The sequence below is a fragment of the Cygnus olor genome, chromosome 1, assembly GCF_009769625.2.
Source record: "Cygnus olor isolate bCygOlo1 chromosome 1, bCygOlo1.pri.v2, whole genome shotgun sequence".
Lineage (NCBI taxonomy): Eukaryota > Metazoa > Chordata > Aves > Anseriformes > Anatidae > Cygnus > Cygnus olor.
The window spans coordinates 24,365,271-24,381,240 of NC_049169.1; the positions used below are offsets into that span (position 1 = coordinate 24,365,271).

General features: G+C 37.2%; 1 protein-coding gene across 1 annotated transcript in view; it reads left to right on the top strand.

Annotated features, from left to right (window-relative positions):
* CADPS2 (calcium dependent secretion activator 2) overlaps nucleotides 1-15,157 on the top strand; it is a 313,185-nt gene extending 298,028 nt beyond the window's left edge. Inside the window, 4 exon segments of the mRNA XM_040549796.1 lie at nucleotides 9,825-9,866; nucleotides 9,868-9,930; nucleotides 14,957-15,062; nucleotides 15,065-15,157. Of these exon segments, the coding sequence (XP_040405730.1) occupies nucleotides 9,825-9,866; nucleotides 9,868-9,930; nucleotides 14,957-15,062; nucleotides 15,065-15,126 (273 nt within the window). The 3' untranslated portion in view covers nucleotides 15,127-15,157.
* Nucleotides 15,158-15,970: the final 813 nt, after the last annotated feature.

Below are 15,970 nucleotides of genomic sequence, written 5' to 3' on the forward strand. Positions count from 1 at the left end.
GAGTGCTCTGAAACCAGCGACAAAGTTAGTGAGTCGCCAGTGGAAGGAACTTCTTAACCTACTTGATCAAGGGGAACTGAATCTTTAGCACTGATGGAAGTGTGCAAAAAGTTTTGATGTAGATGATTTTCTTTAAATATTTTCAAGTGTTTTATCGTATGTTTCCTTGATTTACACAGCACTGGCTGTCCTTTATACTACACTGTACCAAAATCATTCACAATGTGCAAAACAAACATTACAAATAACAGATAGAAAAATGAGCTCAAAAAATAAAAATAATATACATATATATATAGCAACCCAGCTGTAAAATCTGCATAGCTGAAAGAGTGCACACGTGCAATAGGGTCAGAGATGGAAAGGAGCACCTGTTCAATCGAAGGATGCTTTCTCCAAAGAGACAAGGGAAGGAGAGAAGACAGAGGGAGGCAGGAGGCTGGACCTCTGCTCCGCATTAGCGCTGCTTGGTGTGGTGCCCGATCGATATGGCATAGGAAAGGAGTGACTACACCACTGTGCAACTCCCTATCAGCCTCACAGCTGCATCCAGCCCTGTCGTGTCCTGCTACAATACCATGCAGAGTAACGGATGATGAGTCAAGATTGTTGAGGTGGAAAGGAATAAGCTGTGTGTAAATATTCACACAGAGGAACCCCTGATATTTTAAATACTTTAATTAAAATTTGTGTTTTACCTCGTTCCGCATGGAGCAGGGAGTCTAAACAGGAGACTCCAGGACAAGAGCTGCTGATGTGAGGGGGGTACCTAAAAGCTGCGTCACAGTTTGGCCCAGCTTTGGTCCACCTGGCTTTTGGTACCTGGTACAGAGGCCTCCCTCGAGGGACTCCCCAGGGAATACAGGATGGCTGGGTATAAAGCAGGTGTAGGTGTCTCAGTTACATGCCTTACAGGTAGAGGGAATTTGGACCTTCAACATTACTAATGCTACACATGCATTTAGGAAAACTGCATAGCATTTCTGCAGCTATGAGCATTCATAGGGTTTGTAAAACTAGATTCTGTATAGCAAGAAGCTGGTGTTATAATGATGAAAAACTTGGTCATTTCACATTATGTTCATTTGTTTATTTGAGGATCCAAGCTGGCTTTCATTTCAAGGTCACTCAAGTGATGTTCCCCATTCTGTGCCTTGGAGGATGTTTGCAGATACACCCAAATTGCAATACAACACTGTACAGCGAGACTGACAGTGTTTGCTCCAGAGTGTTTTAGCACCAGAATAACCTATGGAAGTACTGTTCACAGATAGACTGTGTATCCAGAGTGGAGTAGGGGAACTGTTTGTGCTGTTAGTCTCTCACAGTCACGAGCATATTATGTTAGTACCTAGTGTTTAAGATCAGAACAGTGATATTACATATGTCCAGGTAGGGAAAGGAAGAGTTCTGCATGTCTAATTTTGCAAAAACTTCCACTTTCTCTGTGCATCTACCATATGTGAAGAAGCCAGTAAAAAAAAAAAAAAAAAGGCATTAAAAAGTAGAATAAATATTGTAAATTGCTGTATTGTTGTTTAGCAATCTAGTATGCAATGTAGGTAGAGATGAGGACTGTGTATTTTGTACTAAATATGTATGTTTATTTGTGAATTGGCAGCAGTTCCATAGCACTAGTCAGTTTCCAATCATATGTCTGTTTTAAGATGTGAAAAAAAAAGACCTTTCCTCCTGAAACATGAGCTTTTCATACCTAAGAAGTTCTTTACCTCTTTCAGAAAAAAAATACCCTTTTTTTTCTATAAGTTTCAAGGTGCTAATATGTTTTTAAATGTGCCCCATTCTCTCTTTTCTTTTATTATTGCTTTCTGAAAACCAGCCTACCTAATATGTTTCTGTCTGCCACCAATAATCTGATCCAGCCAGCTGTTCACTTGTTTGTTGTGGTGAGTCCACTGAACAGGGTCTGTCTGTCAGGGTTTGAGTTCCTCTTTCTGCTGAGCTCTTTCCCTTTTCTCCTGATTGCTTTGGGTGTGACAGTGAGACTCCTTCATTCAAATAGGCAGGGAGGAGATTGACTCGAGCCTAAAGTGTTTGGTTCATCAATTAGTTAGTCTTAAGAAAAACAAAGTTTTTGAGGTCCCTGAGAGGTTCATTTGGGTAATGACGCAAAAAAGGCAGAAGAAAACCAAAAGAAGAGTCCCACTGGAAGAAAACCCTTTCTTCCTTGGCCAAGCATGCGTACAAAAGGCAATTAATTGTCTGCTACAATCACACCGGAAGGGAAGGGAAGGGAAGGGAAGGGAAGGGAAGGGAAGGGAGGGAGGGAAGGAGGAAGGGAAGGGAAGGGAAGGGAAGGAAGGGAAGGGAAGGGTTTTGTACATAGCCAGAGCTCATAATTTGAAATACCAAACTAAACAAATCTTGGGCCTGATCCGTTTATCACAGGAAGTAGAAGTATTGAAGCAGACCACAGTATGCATTTTTGTTTGTTTTCACTTCTTTCTTGTTGCATGTAGCTGAAATTTAGGCTGTGAACATTTTTGCCACATACCCAAGCCAAAATTCAAAACTTGGCTTAGCATTTCAGGCCTATAGGAGGAAGCAAAACATGGAAGCTGGATGAAAACTTGAGACATTTCCAGGAAAATGGCTTGATCAGTGGTGCAGAGCATTAGAAGCATAAAACCTGTGGTGAGGTGGAAGAGCTTTGTGTCAGAGTCTTGGTGCAAAGTCGGAGCACATGAAGGAACAGTGAGCTTGAGAGTATTTCAGCAGAAATGAGTGATACAGCAATAGGGGGACTTTTAGACAGGTCCTTTAATGAAAACATGGGAAGGAATTGAAGTGAACTGGGGGACTGTGGGTAAATAGAGTTTATTTGTATTACACTTAGTATTGATTTAACTGTTTACCTTTTCCAGATCAAGGGCTTGAACATCTGATTTTTGGTTGTAGTGGAAAAGCTTCATTTGTTTGTAGTGTCTGCTAACCCATGATTCCAACAAGCCTAACTCCAGGAATTGTTCCCACTTGCGCTTACCCTAATTTTTATTTCTTCATTTTTTTAAATAAAATCCTAGGGGAAAAAATGCAAAAAGAGTAGCAGTAGTGACATGGTGACTCTCAAATGTATTTTTTTTTTCTCCTTGAACTTTGCAGCATTTAAGAAAACGCACAGATAAGCCCTGAAACCTTCCAGGTCTGATGTCTGCAAATTAAAGGGTAGATACAATAATACTGTTACTGGATAAAAGAGTATGATAAAGCACCATTTCAGTTTTTGTATTGTATTGATTATATTTTATATTCCTGTAAATATTAAATAAACTATTTTAGTGTGTCCTGATATAGTAAATGTACAGAACGTGTAGGTGAGGAAGTTGAGTTTGAGCAGGTCCATAAGTTGGAGATACAATTCTGTCTGCGTGTTGTAATGTCAGCTGTTCCTTCCCATATTCATCGTGCCTATGGAATTTAGGCCACATCAGTTTTCTGTCGTAGCAGCCTTTGAAACAGAAGGTGATTTTTTTTTTTCTTTTTTCAGAGAAATAGTGTAAACTTCTTTGATGTTCTAAACAGAAAGATTGCTATCTCCCACTCACTCTGCGCCCCCCCTCCCCCCCCCCAAAAAAAACAAAAACAAAAAAAAAAAAAAAGAGCCAGATGCATTAAAGTAGCCTGTAAGAAGATCCAGGCTACAAGTGTAGTTGAAAATTTTACAAGTGTAGTTTGAAAATTTGTACTGTATCTAGAGGTGTTGTAGTTTCTATTTCTACAGTCAGAGGCCAGCTTAAAAGACCATTTCTGCCAACTCAATCATACTTTCGCTAGTATAGAACCATATCTCAGTAATATGAAATTCTCTGTTGATTCAAGTAATAATGTTGAGACATTGGAAAGAGAAAACAACACTTTTTCATGGGCTTCCTGCAGAGGCAGAATTCTGAACTTTGGGTAGAAATTCTTTCAAGGATGGCACCCTAAACTCAGATGCTCTAGCATCAAACCTAGACACTATGAGCATATGAAAGTATGATTGAGAAGCCACATTCTTACAGGGTGGATCATCTGTTGCAGAAGGGCAGTTGGCGGTTCCTGTGAAGCTGTGTGGAGCTGGTAGCAGGGCGGGAAAGCCTAGTTTGAGACCTTTCTCTTCTCTGAGGTTTCCCCAGCTTCTTTTCCTTCATTTTCCTGGTCACTGAAACAGTTATCTGCATTGGAAATACAACTGGAAGTGCCTCACAGGCTGGGCCCATTTACAACCAGTGCACTCTAGCCAAGATAAGTCACTTGGGAGATAATTTGCTCCTCTCAGGGCAGTAAAGATACAGCAGGGAGCATTGAGAGGGCACTACCGCAACCAAGGTAAACAAGTTATGGTCTCCCTCCAGCAGAAACAATGGTTATTTAATCAGTTCAGAAATCACCGGTGTCAGGAATCAGAATTGGTGGGGCAAGAGGAGGGTACAAACAAAATTTTTAGATGCACATAAATTAATATTTTTCTCTATGTCTACCTGTAGTTCCTCAACCTTCAGTGGTTTCTCAGGCATTCTTAATCATAAGGCTACCTAAACCTGAGGGAAAAGCAATAAGCATCTGATACAAAATTACTTCATTGTTGTTCTTAGCTTACAACTAAATATCTTTAATTTCGGGGCGGGGGGGGGGGGGTGGGGGGTGGGGAGGAAAGCAGATATTTTGAATGTTAATTACTGTTGACTTGATTTCTTATTTCGATATTCCTGTGTATATTTAAAGATGCAGTCATTTTGCAGACCACCTTCTGATGTGTCATGGTGGCCTTTTGATATGTCATGCTTGAGAATTCCTTCCCCAATTTTTTGTTTGTTTGTTTGTTTGTTTAAGAGTTACCAAGCCTTTTCCAACCTGCAGGAGAGCTTGTGAGCTCTTCACTGCTCAGGTGAAAATTCTCATTTAGGTGGGTGATGTCTATACCTAATCTCAAAAATACCGCTGTAACTTCTACACCTCAGTGTTTTCAAAGGCACTATAAATAACGCTGGTTTCCCTCATTAGCATCAGCATTTAACAAAGGACATCAGTGTGATTGTTCATATTTTACAAAGAGGGAAATAACTTTTGCAACTTACTTGGGAATTTGTTTCTAACTTTTGCTAGTTGCGTTTTCAGGGAGTAATTATTCTTAAATTGTTTAACAAATGTTAAATGTTTTTAAAGTTGCTCGACATGCTACTAACGCTATCAAAAACTTGAAAAAATGCTATAGCACTGGCTGTAGCAGCTTTAGCACTTAGTATTTAGCATGCTTAAGATACTTCTTATGCATTATGGCTTATACTGCCTTTGATGTGCAATCTCTTCAGTGAGGACGAATACTTTGTTATTGTTCCTAGTAGGAAAAGTAGAGCCGGAGGAAGTAAAAACATCCCCAGTCGTCTGAGCAACTCAGTTCCTAATCAAGTGTGAGATAAAGGCTTCAGGAAGAAGATGAAATGTGGTTCCTAGAAAAGCTGTTCCCCCTGCCATATTCAGCAGAAAAAGCGTTTCGACAGTGCCCATTTGTCAAGAGCAGGCAAGATACAGAAACTCTATGGGGTCCTGTGTATCAGATGCTAGGAATACCAGGCCTGGGAGGACTGAGGCATTGTGTGTTAGCATGTATTGAGCCTCCTTCCAGGTGGCAAACAGCTGCACCTTTTTATAAAACTTCAAAAAAATAAACGTGAAGTGCTTGCTTTCAGCCAAGAAGTGTTATATTTAATTGAACTGTCTGCAAACGTGATAGCTCAGGCACCCAGAAAGATGGTGAATATTTAATATATTTGTTTTGTGTTTCCACCAGTCAACAGAATAAAGACATTCCTTAACTACTTCTCTTTAACTCGCCTGAAGAAAGCACGGTATGTTGCTAAATCGCCTTTCACCGGCCCTGCCGAGAAACAACTTTAATCCTTGTTAGAAAATTGCAGAGTCTGGGCCCGACAAAGAGCTCCTGCCCGGCGCATTGTGAGCGCGGGGAGTGGGGCGAGGGGAGCCCTTTACAGCTGCGTGCCTCCAGCCCGCCTCAGCTGGGACTATTTAGGCAAGGAGGTTTGTCAATCCCTCCCCACAATGGGGAGAGGTTTTCAGTGCCTGTAGCCCGCGCCGAGCCCCGTTGGGGATCAATGCTGGCCATTCAAGCTGCACCCTCTTTCATTGCTTTGGTTTGTTAATTTAAGACTAAAGGTCCACTGAGGGGGTTTAGGGTGTTTAAGAAAGCTGATGAACTGTTTAAGAAATCTGATGAACTGAGAGCGTTTATAGCCCTGGTGTGGCAACTACTGGCACTGAGGGAGCTGTGTCCTTGTGACCCTCTTGTTATTAAAAATGCACAAGTGCTGCGCTTCTCATATTTCAACACTCTTTCATTGTCAATACCACCTTCTGAGCCCTTCAGCTTGTTGCTTGCTCTAAAGATCTTCTTAGATTGGGTTTGAAAACTTCACCTTAAACACTAGATTAGACTGATGTTCTGTTTTCGTGCTCCTGTTGATTTGTTGAACCTTCCCAGGGCTGGAAAGCAAGTAGCAGCTTGATGGGGAGACGGGCTGGCTGCTAATATGATTTACCAGTCTACAGTCATGCACAATAAGTGTGAATAAATACGGGGTCTCACAGAGTCAACCCTAGCCTTTCCTTTTCTCTTATTTTTTACTTTTTAAAAGAGGTATCTCAGGAAAAGACAGTGAGTAATGCATGCCCTTAAGGAGCTGGATGAGCTATGAATAAGAAGAGGGGGGGGGGAACAGGGAGGGCAAACATATGTTTGTTGAAAGTGGTGGCTGCTGTTATGTGATGATGTGCAGAAACTATATAATAAACACTTACTGCTTTATTCTTGCGTAGATGACACCAAAGAATATAGCACTAATGCTGTATCATTGGCATCTATAAGAGTCGACCTGTCCTTCCAGTGCTATTACTAGTAGTGGAAAAGTGATTTTTTTCTTTAAATCTGTTAGAAGATTTTTTTTAATTGTTATTACTTAAAAACTGTGTAACAAGGGCCATTATCAAATCGCCAAAGCTTGTGAGTTTTCAGTAGGTTCCCATAAGTCACAGAGGATGCATCCCAGTATCTCTAATATGTTCGCAATTGCCAAAAGTGGGCCTTGGATTCCATCTCTAAGAGGCATTTCCAGCACTGTGCATTTTAACAGATGCCAGAAGTAACAGGGAAATATTTACTTTTCATGGCATGAAGTACAGCAGATCTATGCTTACACAGCTTCAGTATATTCCGAGTGCACAAGACTCAGAGGGTGTCAAGGCCAATAGTGAGCAGGAATTCTAGTACCTCTAGTACCTCTAGGAGGACACTAAAAATGTACTAGATGGGATTTTTATTAAAGGTACTATGATGAGTCTTCAAAATAAGAATACATTCTTTTTCTAATAACAGTTGCATTTTTTTTCTGAACAATACATGTTGTCAGAGGAGCAAGTACCATAGAATCATTTCACAGTCATTGAATTAAAAAAAAAAAAAAAAAAAATTTACTCAAAGTTTAACATTAAACTGGTCAGGAAAACATGTTATGTTATTTTAATTCACAAATTTGAGAAGCAAAATTAATTCCCTACAATTTCTTAGCTTTCTTTTCAGTGCGGGGTAAGCATCACAGATATATAGAGAGAGTCTTAATTTGAACTGCATCCATCTTAATTAAATTGTCTGGCTGGGTTTTAAAACACGTTTTGCCAGGAAAACGGGCCCTGGGTCCATTCTCAGTGATCCTGCAGCATTCAGTGCTGGTGCAGGGAGCAACTGATGACAGAATTTTCAATCCTGCTGGAGTTCATCGTGGTGAGCAAGTTTGAGCCCCTTCTGCTTTCTGCCAGTCGTTTGATGAAAAACAAATACATTGTAGATGTTGCTGGATTTTTATTTATATTTTTTTTAACGGGGAGAATATCAGTGTTGAAAAAAATGCACTACTAATATCATGCTCTCTACCTTGATTATGCTAAAGATTAACAACTGTAGAGGTCTGAGTGGTAATATGATTGGCTCATCTTACTGCAAATAACAATAGATATTCTGGTAGAATGCTTGGTATATGAATTTTCCTGCTTATTAGATCAATAGAGTTCACAGAGTGAATAAGCTCAAGTGTATTTTATCTCTAGACATCTGTATACATACAACACCTGTCATTTAAGAGCTGCCACTTAGTAACAACTCTGACACATTAAAAATATTTTGCAGCTACATATGAAGGAAAACAAAAGCAGCATGCATGTAATCCACGAAATAATATAAATAGTATGGGAATGACAGTCAGTGGTTAAAAACAATATTTTGTAGATACCTGATCAGTCCCACATTTTATTGAATAAATCAAATTACTTTTATGAAATGTGTAGCCATCTGCGTTTTCTTTGGTGTGTTTGTTCACTGCTATAAATAGTAAATAGGAATATAATAGGAGAAACTCTAATAAAATGTAAAAGTAATTACTTTCCAGTGGTTTACAATTAAAATATATTTTGACACATTAAACATAAATGGAAGTCAATATTACATGAAAATCTTCTTTCTTATTTCAACCTTTTCTTAAAACTGATAGTTACAGTGAAATGAGACATAGATTCCTGTAAAGAAAAAGTATTCATATATATTTTATTGTGTGTGTTTAAAGTTTTTCCAGAGAGCTTACATGTTGATTAAAGAATTCTATTTTTGTCCTTTGTTACATCCAGCAACTAGTAATTTGTCCTCATCATTTCCTATATATATCTTATTTTATTAATTAATGTAGAAATGAGACATGTAAGAGCCTTCTTCTGAATTACTTGGCAAAGTCTACCATGTATAAAGTGCTGCTTTTTAAAATATGCACATTTCCTCTTTTTGCATATCGATGTATTTGTAAAGACGTGGGAAATTACATTAGAAAAGAATGTAAGCCTCTTCCCTGTGGGGAAGGGAACCAGAAACAGAGCTGTGACACAAACTCTTTAATCTCTCACTGCTAAAATAACAAAAATCCCTTCCTTTTACAGTTTGACTAAATGACATCTGGTTGGTATTTTACAGGAGGGGAGGCAAGCGGCTGCAACTATTATATATTTAGTAAAATCTCTTATAATCCAGTTAATGGGAAAGAACTATTATAGTAGCTGTTTGGATCTGAGCTTTTTTTTTTTTTTTTTTATGGTAGCGTAGACACCAACAGCAGAGAGCTTATTTTTGCCACATCCGTTTGTGAAGCTTTGAGTAAAAACATACCCATGCCTAAATATGAAAAGGAAATAAGGTAGACTTCAATTATAACCAATAATTAACATAAACAAAACCTTAATATGGATGATTTTGAGAGAGGTGGAGGAATGTTTTGACCACACTTATATAAAATTCCCATGTATTTCTGAAAATCTCCTTAGTAAAGAAATGATTTGAAAGAGAAAAAGTAAGACAGGTTTGATATTCTGTTTGATGCTGTTTTCTAGTTGGATTACAAAATCTAGGTACTGAAAAATCTCTCAAGATATCATCCTGCTTGTTTTTTCCCTTGCTGTTTAACTGATATAACTGTACTTAATATCCATTCTTACTGACAGATAGCTAAGTGCATAACACGATTTTGTTTGAAAATGTTATAACTGAAAAATAAATGGCAGTTGTTAATTCATGCAAAGAACAGTCTGGGTCAAGTATTTGATTTCCTACTGACCCACACAATTCTCTTAACAGGAAATTATATCATTGTTGACTTCAAGTGCTGATCTGTGATCATTTCAAAGTGTTCATTACCTCTCATTACCAAATCTGTTAAATGGATACTGCAGGGTTGTTTGGTGTTGTTTTGTTGATTTTTTTTTATCCTTTTCAGCAATGGTATAGCAACTCCATGAAAGTCATATGCATGTGGTTGGGCTGATAGATTAGACCTTCAGCTTCACATCTACCAGCTGAAGACTCTCATCAAGATAGTGAAGGTAAAAAATATGTATTTGACTTAGACTGCATAGTGAAGAGAGCAAAGTGATGAAGTATTAACATGGATATATAGATCACCCTAAAAGCTAAAAATGTGAAATAAGGTCATGGATTTTTGTATTTTTTCTTCTTTTCTTTTCTTTTTTTTTTCTTTTCTTTTCTTTTCTTTTCTTTTCTTTTTTTTCTTTCTTTCTTTTTCTTTTCTTTTCTTTTCTTTTCTTTTCTCTTTTTTTTTTTTTTTTTTCCTTTTTTCTTTTCTTTTTTTTCTTTCTTTTCTTTTTTTTTCTTTTTTTTTTTTTTTCTTTTTTCTTCTTTTTTCTTTCCTTTTTTTCTTTTCTTTTTTTTTTTCTTTTTCTTTTTCTTTTTTTTCTTTCTTTTTTTTTCTTTCTTTTTCTTTTCTTTCTTTCTTTTCCTTCTTTTTTCTTTCCTTCCTTTTTTCCTTCTTTTCTTTTTTTTTCTTTTTTTTTCTCTTTCTTTTTTTTCTTTTCTTTCTTTTTTCTTTCTTCTTCTTCCTTTCTTCTTTCTCCTTTCCTTTTTTCCTTTTTTTTTCTTTTCCTTTCTTTCCTGTCCTTTTCCTTCTTTCCTTTTCTTTCCTCCTTTCCTTTCTTTTCTTTCTTTCTTTTCTTTCTTTCCTCCGTTCTTTCTTGTCCTCTTTCTTTTTTTTCTTTTCTCTCCTTTCTTTCTTTCTTTTTCTTTTTTCTTTTCTTTTCTTTTCTTTCTTTTCTTTTCCTTTCTTTTCTTTCTCCTTCTTTCTTTTCTCCTTTCTTTTCTTTTCTTTCTTTTCTTTTCTTTCTCTTTCTTTCTTTCCTCCTTTTTTTCTTTTCTTTTTTTTTCCTTTTCTTTTCCTTTTTCCTTTCCTTTCCTTTTCCTTTCCTTTTCCTTTCCTTTCCTTTCCTTTTCCTTTCCTTTCCTTTCCTTTCCTTTCCTTTCCTTTCCTTTCCTTTTTCTTTTTCCTCTCCGCCCTCTCCTCTCCTCTCTTCCTCCTCTCTCCTCTCCTCTCCTATCCTTCCCTCCTCTCATCTCCTCTCCTTTCCTTCCTTTGCACCTTTTCCTTTTCCTCCTCCATTCCTCCTTTCTTCTCTTTTCTCTCTTTTTTTTTCCACAAGTTGTTGGCAACTTTGAGACAGACTACAAGTATTAAATCCCAAAAGTTTCAATATATGTGCAATAATACTTTTCAACCATTCTGCCCTCACTGAAAATTTTAGTTGTTCCAATTGAATGTCAATAGATTAGTGCTAGCTCTACAGTAATCCTGTACAGTATTCCTAATAAATTGTTGTTTGTCATATTACTGTTTTTTTGGGGGTTTTTTTTGTTTGTTTTACCTTAATAATCACAAAAGCAGTCTTGCTTCATTTTTCCCACTCTCTGAAAAATTTAACTATTATTTTTATTATGACCATATTATTACTAGGTTTAATTGGGAAACAATGCTTCAAGATATTAGATGACATTTTCTAATGATCATACTCTGGCATCAGTATCAATAGAAATCCCAGTCCTTCCAGTCTGGTCCTGTCATTTAGACTGTTAATGTGAAATGAAGTGCAAATACCTTGCAATAGGCAATTACAGGCTACCTCGCCGTAAAAAAAAAAAAAAAAAAAAAAAAAAAAAAAAAAGGTTCCTTCCTAACTCCCTTGTAGATACTACTTAATACCCCTAGGAAAGAGAGAGGAAGCCATTTCAGAATTTTTTCATTTAATTCTGTCTTGTTTAACTCAGAACATTCTTGTTAGCTGTATAAATGTGCAATAAGAAGTACCTGTTGTCAATGACAACCTCATTTCTCCAAAATATTTTCTAGTGAATTTCATGCAAAACTGTAAAGTTGGAAGAATTTTAATTTTGTAGGCACTACCATTGCAACTTGTACTTTCTGAATTCACTAGTTTAAAATAAATAAATAAATAAAAGAAGAAGAGGAAGAAGACGAAAGAAGAGGAAGAAAAGAGAGAGAGGAGAGATGAAAGTCATAAGGTCACCATGGCTCCCTGAACCACCCAAGCTGTTTGGTTGGTTTTGACCTTGACTGATTTCCCTGGGAGCAGGATTTGGCTCTTCATTTTGTTACATGCTAAAATGGCAAAAGCAGTATGCTGGTTTTTTGGTTGAAATTAATGGCTCGTGAAAGGTTTTAAAACTGTTCTTAAGTGAAGGTAGTTAGCCTCCTCTACAGGGAAAAAAAATAAAGAACAAAAATGTTGCAGGATCTAAAACCTGTGCCCAGTGAGATGTAAGAATGGCAGACTCAAGTATACCAGTTAAATGTCACCTGGGAGATTTAAGGGAAAAGAGTCTTCAAACTGACTGCGAATTGTAAAGTTGAGGTGAATGAGCAGCACGAGCAACTGACCTTGATTCTGCAGCCTGGCACACAGATTAGCTTTGTTCAAAAGAAGCATGCTCCCTGTGGCAATGGGAACACACTGGGTACAGTGGAAGCCTTTCTGTGCTGTACACAGGCTCGCTTTGCATGTATATTCCAAGGTGGTATTCTATAGCAGCTTCTTGGATACAGGAGATGGAATAAAGTGAATGCTTAGTCATAGGTGTTCTGGTCAAAGTACTGGAGGGTAGAAAGTCCTTGACCAGTTCTGTTTGGTGGGTGAGGAAGGCAGGACTGGGAAAACTAGCTCAGCATAGCTCCACTGGGAAATGATGGAAAAATGGTTCAAGTAGAGTATTATAAGAAGCTTTCACTCAGCAGAGGCACTGTTCTCCAAACCATGGAGTCAATGGAGCAATTTTTCTGTTTGCCTTGGCAAAACTGTGAGTCCGTATTGCCCCCATCTCTGGAAAATATCAAAAAAAAAAAAAAAGTAGGAGATCATTTTTTAAGGGTCAAAAAAATGAGTAAGGACATAGATGATTGTTTCATGTTGGACAAGGTAGAGGTGGTGCATTATCAAGAATGACCGAGGAAAATGCTCCTTCCCATTAGAGCCAAGATGGAAGGACAATGGCATAAAGGTATTTTTAGATGTCTGAGACATATGCAGAGGAACATGACTAAAGAAGGGTCAAGGACCAAGAGGAAAGTTAGAGAGAAATGAAAAATTAAGCTTGGAAGTGAACATTATTATCCTGCAAAAGTATGTCAAGAGAAGAGCACTGACTGAACCCAAGAGTGCTGGACTGAGAAGGGAGGAATACAATGTAAAACTGAAAGAAATTGCTTTAGGACCTGTTAACAGCATAAAAGGAAATTGAAAGCACAGTGTTATAAAAAGGGAATGCAACGGTGACACTTGAAAAAGACCAGGCAGTTTACTCAGAGGAGTGTGAGCTAAACACAAGCTGCATCCATTGACTCTGAAGTTGACCTAGGAAAGTCAAATAAATCTCAGTTGCAGTGATTCAGACAAGGTTTAAATAATCATCATAGATAGTGGCAGAAAAAAAATTCTCCCACTGAACGTTACCCATTTTGAGAGGTGTCTTTTGCAGTTCTTTGAAGCATGGAGTAGAACAAGATCAGTTTTTTTTCTTCTTCTAGGGGTTGTGCATAGTCTCCTCGTAGAGGAATGGGCTGATAGCCCTTAATTATTTTCCATTTTCTCTTTTCCTTTAGTCTCTTCCATACACATTGAGAACTGTAGGTACAAAAAATAAGAAACTAGTTAGATCAACTTGTCCTTAAACTTTTAGGCTAACTTGGGAAAGGTTATTTCAATATATTACCACTTAAAAATAAGCAAGGTAGAGTAGATAATTTTCCACATGCTTACTGACATCTAATCAATAAATAAAAACAATTTTATGTATAATTCTTACTGAAAAGTCAAAGAAAAAAAGTCATGTCTTCGGTTCATAGGAAGGCTGCTTACCAAGGAAACAAAACTTTGTCAAACGGAAAAAAAAAAAAAAAAAAAAAAAAAAAAAAAAAAAAAAAAAAAAAAAGATGTAGATATGTTCAAAATGTAGATGACTTAGAATATGAATTAATCTTGCCCGAAGTAGTCACCTGAGAAATTTTTACATCATAGAATATAGATCATAAGCTAAAATTTAATTATTTTTTTCCACATTTGGTCTATCAATGTAGCGATAAAGGTAAATAAAATTATAGTTTGGGGAAAGAGTCAAAAGAAAGAGTTCATTTTCTGTGAAATGAGAGAGCTAACATTGCAATATGCAGTTGGAAAAATTATTGTTGGCTTCTTATTGAATAAATGAGACAAAAGGAAGTTACTGATAGATCTGCATGCAGCTATAGAAGTGTAGTACAACATACAAGCTCTTAAAGAAATTGCCATCAAAGTGTGGCTTGTGGACTCTTTTTGGTATTCTTAGGGTGAAACAAGGTGATCTTGTTTACACTGTTGTGTTTTTTTTTTTTTCAAAATTACATCTGCGAAATATTATGATCTGACCCCATCAATAACAGCATTCCACCATTGCTAGACCAATGCGTAGGAAAAGTCCATGAGGGACGGCCTATGCAGGGAAAAGTTGACTCCAAGAAAGATCTCTTTTCTCAATATATAAATAAATAAATAAATAAATAAATAAAAGAGGAAAAGAGAAAGGAGAGAAAAAAAAAGATGATGAACAATTGCCAGAAAGGGGGGAAAAAATAAAAGAAAAAAAGATTGTTATATTCATGATCTGGGGCTTGAGCACTCAAACAAAACTGTTTAGCACCACATCTATGTAAGCTTGCCAAATATATTAATAGAAAACTATTTTCCTTTCCTATGAAAATTGTCAATGATTAATCATAACTGGAATTGTTTTGGTGGATCCAGAACCACTGTTGCTGACTGCTACATTGTCAAGTAAGTCACTTTGAGTCTATCATTTTCACAGAGTTCAAACAATTTTTAAAATGAAGCTTATAGAAACCTCAAACGGCCAGAAGCTAAAACCCACAAAATCTTTAGCAAGTTTTAGATGATAAATCCATAACTGTAGGAAGAATGAAGCTGCTCTGCTGGCATGCTCAAAATGGCCAGTGTATAGTGGAAGATGGCTCAAGGCTTTCCCGAGTCCAACCAGAATGTTTTGTTTCTGCTGCAGAAAACCTACCGAGACTTCAGATTGCAAGGCGTGATGGAAGGAACTCTGAACAGTAAAACCTACGATACTGTCCACAGCCGTCTGACCGTGGAGGAAGCCACGGTCTCAGCACGGATGCAGGAGGACTTCAGGGAATTACGATGAAAGACAGTGATGAAGAGGAAGGATGATACTAATTCGCGAGGCGTTTGGAGTGCTGGGCTGGTGGTTGAGGGTGGGGGTGGGGGGGGATTTGTCCTTGTAGTTGCTTTTATAGTTTTGCCTTATGATGTAGGTGCAGATGTAATTTGCTCCATTTTTTTTAAAAAAATGAAAGTAAGATTATCAGAGGAAAAGTGCCAAGAACTTTTTGAGAACAACGGTTGTAGATTGTAATGTATAGCTTTGCTTAGGGCTGTGAGAGCACTGGCATGGAGTTTGAGTTCCACTTGTGATTATGTTCTTCCCCTTCTGTTTTTACCATTCGTTCTTGTATCTCCATCGAATATGATGTCCTGTGCATAAAGCAAAATGTATGCTCACTTAAAACACAACTATACAGGAAATCATTCTCAGAATAAGTCAGTGCCCTAGGTAAAAAAAAAAAAAAAAAAAAAAAAAAAAAAAAAAAAAAAAAAAAAAGTGTATTTTCAGATTTAGACTTTGTTTACTTTTTTGTGCTTAATTTACATTATTATGTGCCGTGCATTAAAATTTAATCTTGGTTCTTTGTATTTTGAAGTTGGTATTTAAGTGGTAGGACTTCAAGGTCAGTCAAACACATGCAAACTACTATGAGTGTTGTTGTGTCTATTCATTTGCAAGTTTAAAGATATCTCATCATGTTGGATGTCAGTAAGCTTGCCATCAATGTTTCTATTTCTGTGAAAAATTTCAGGCAATAAGAACATTTTGTCGTGACCACTTCTGTATCTATCCGAGTTGTATAGAATTCTACAATTAAAAGATGTTTTCAATATTTCAAACCATTTGAACTGTCGTATGATTCTCATGAGAACAAGCTTTTTGAAAGAA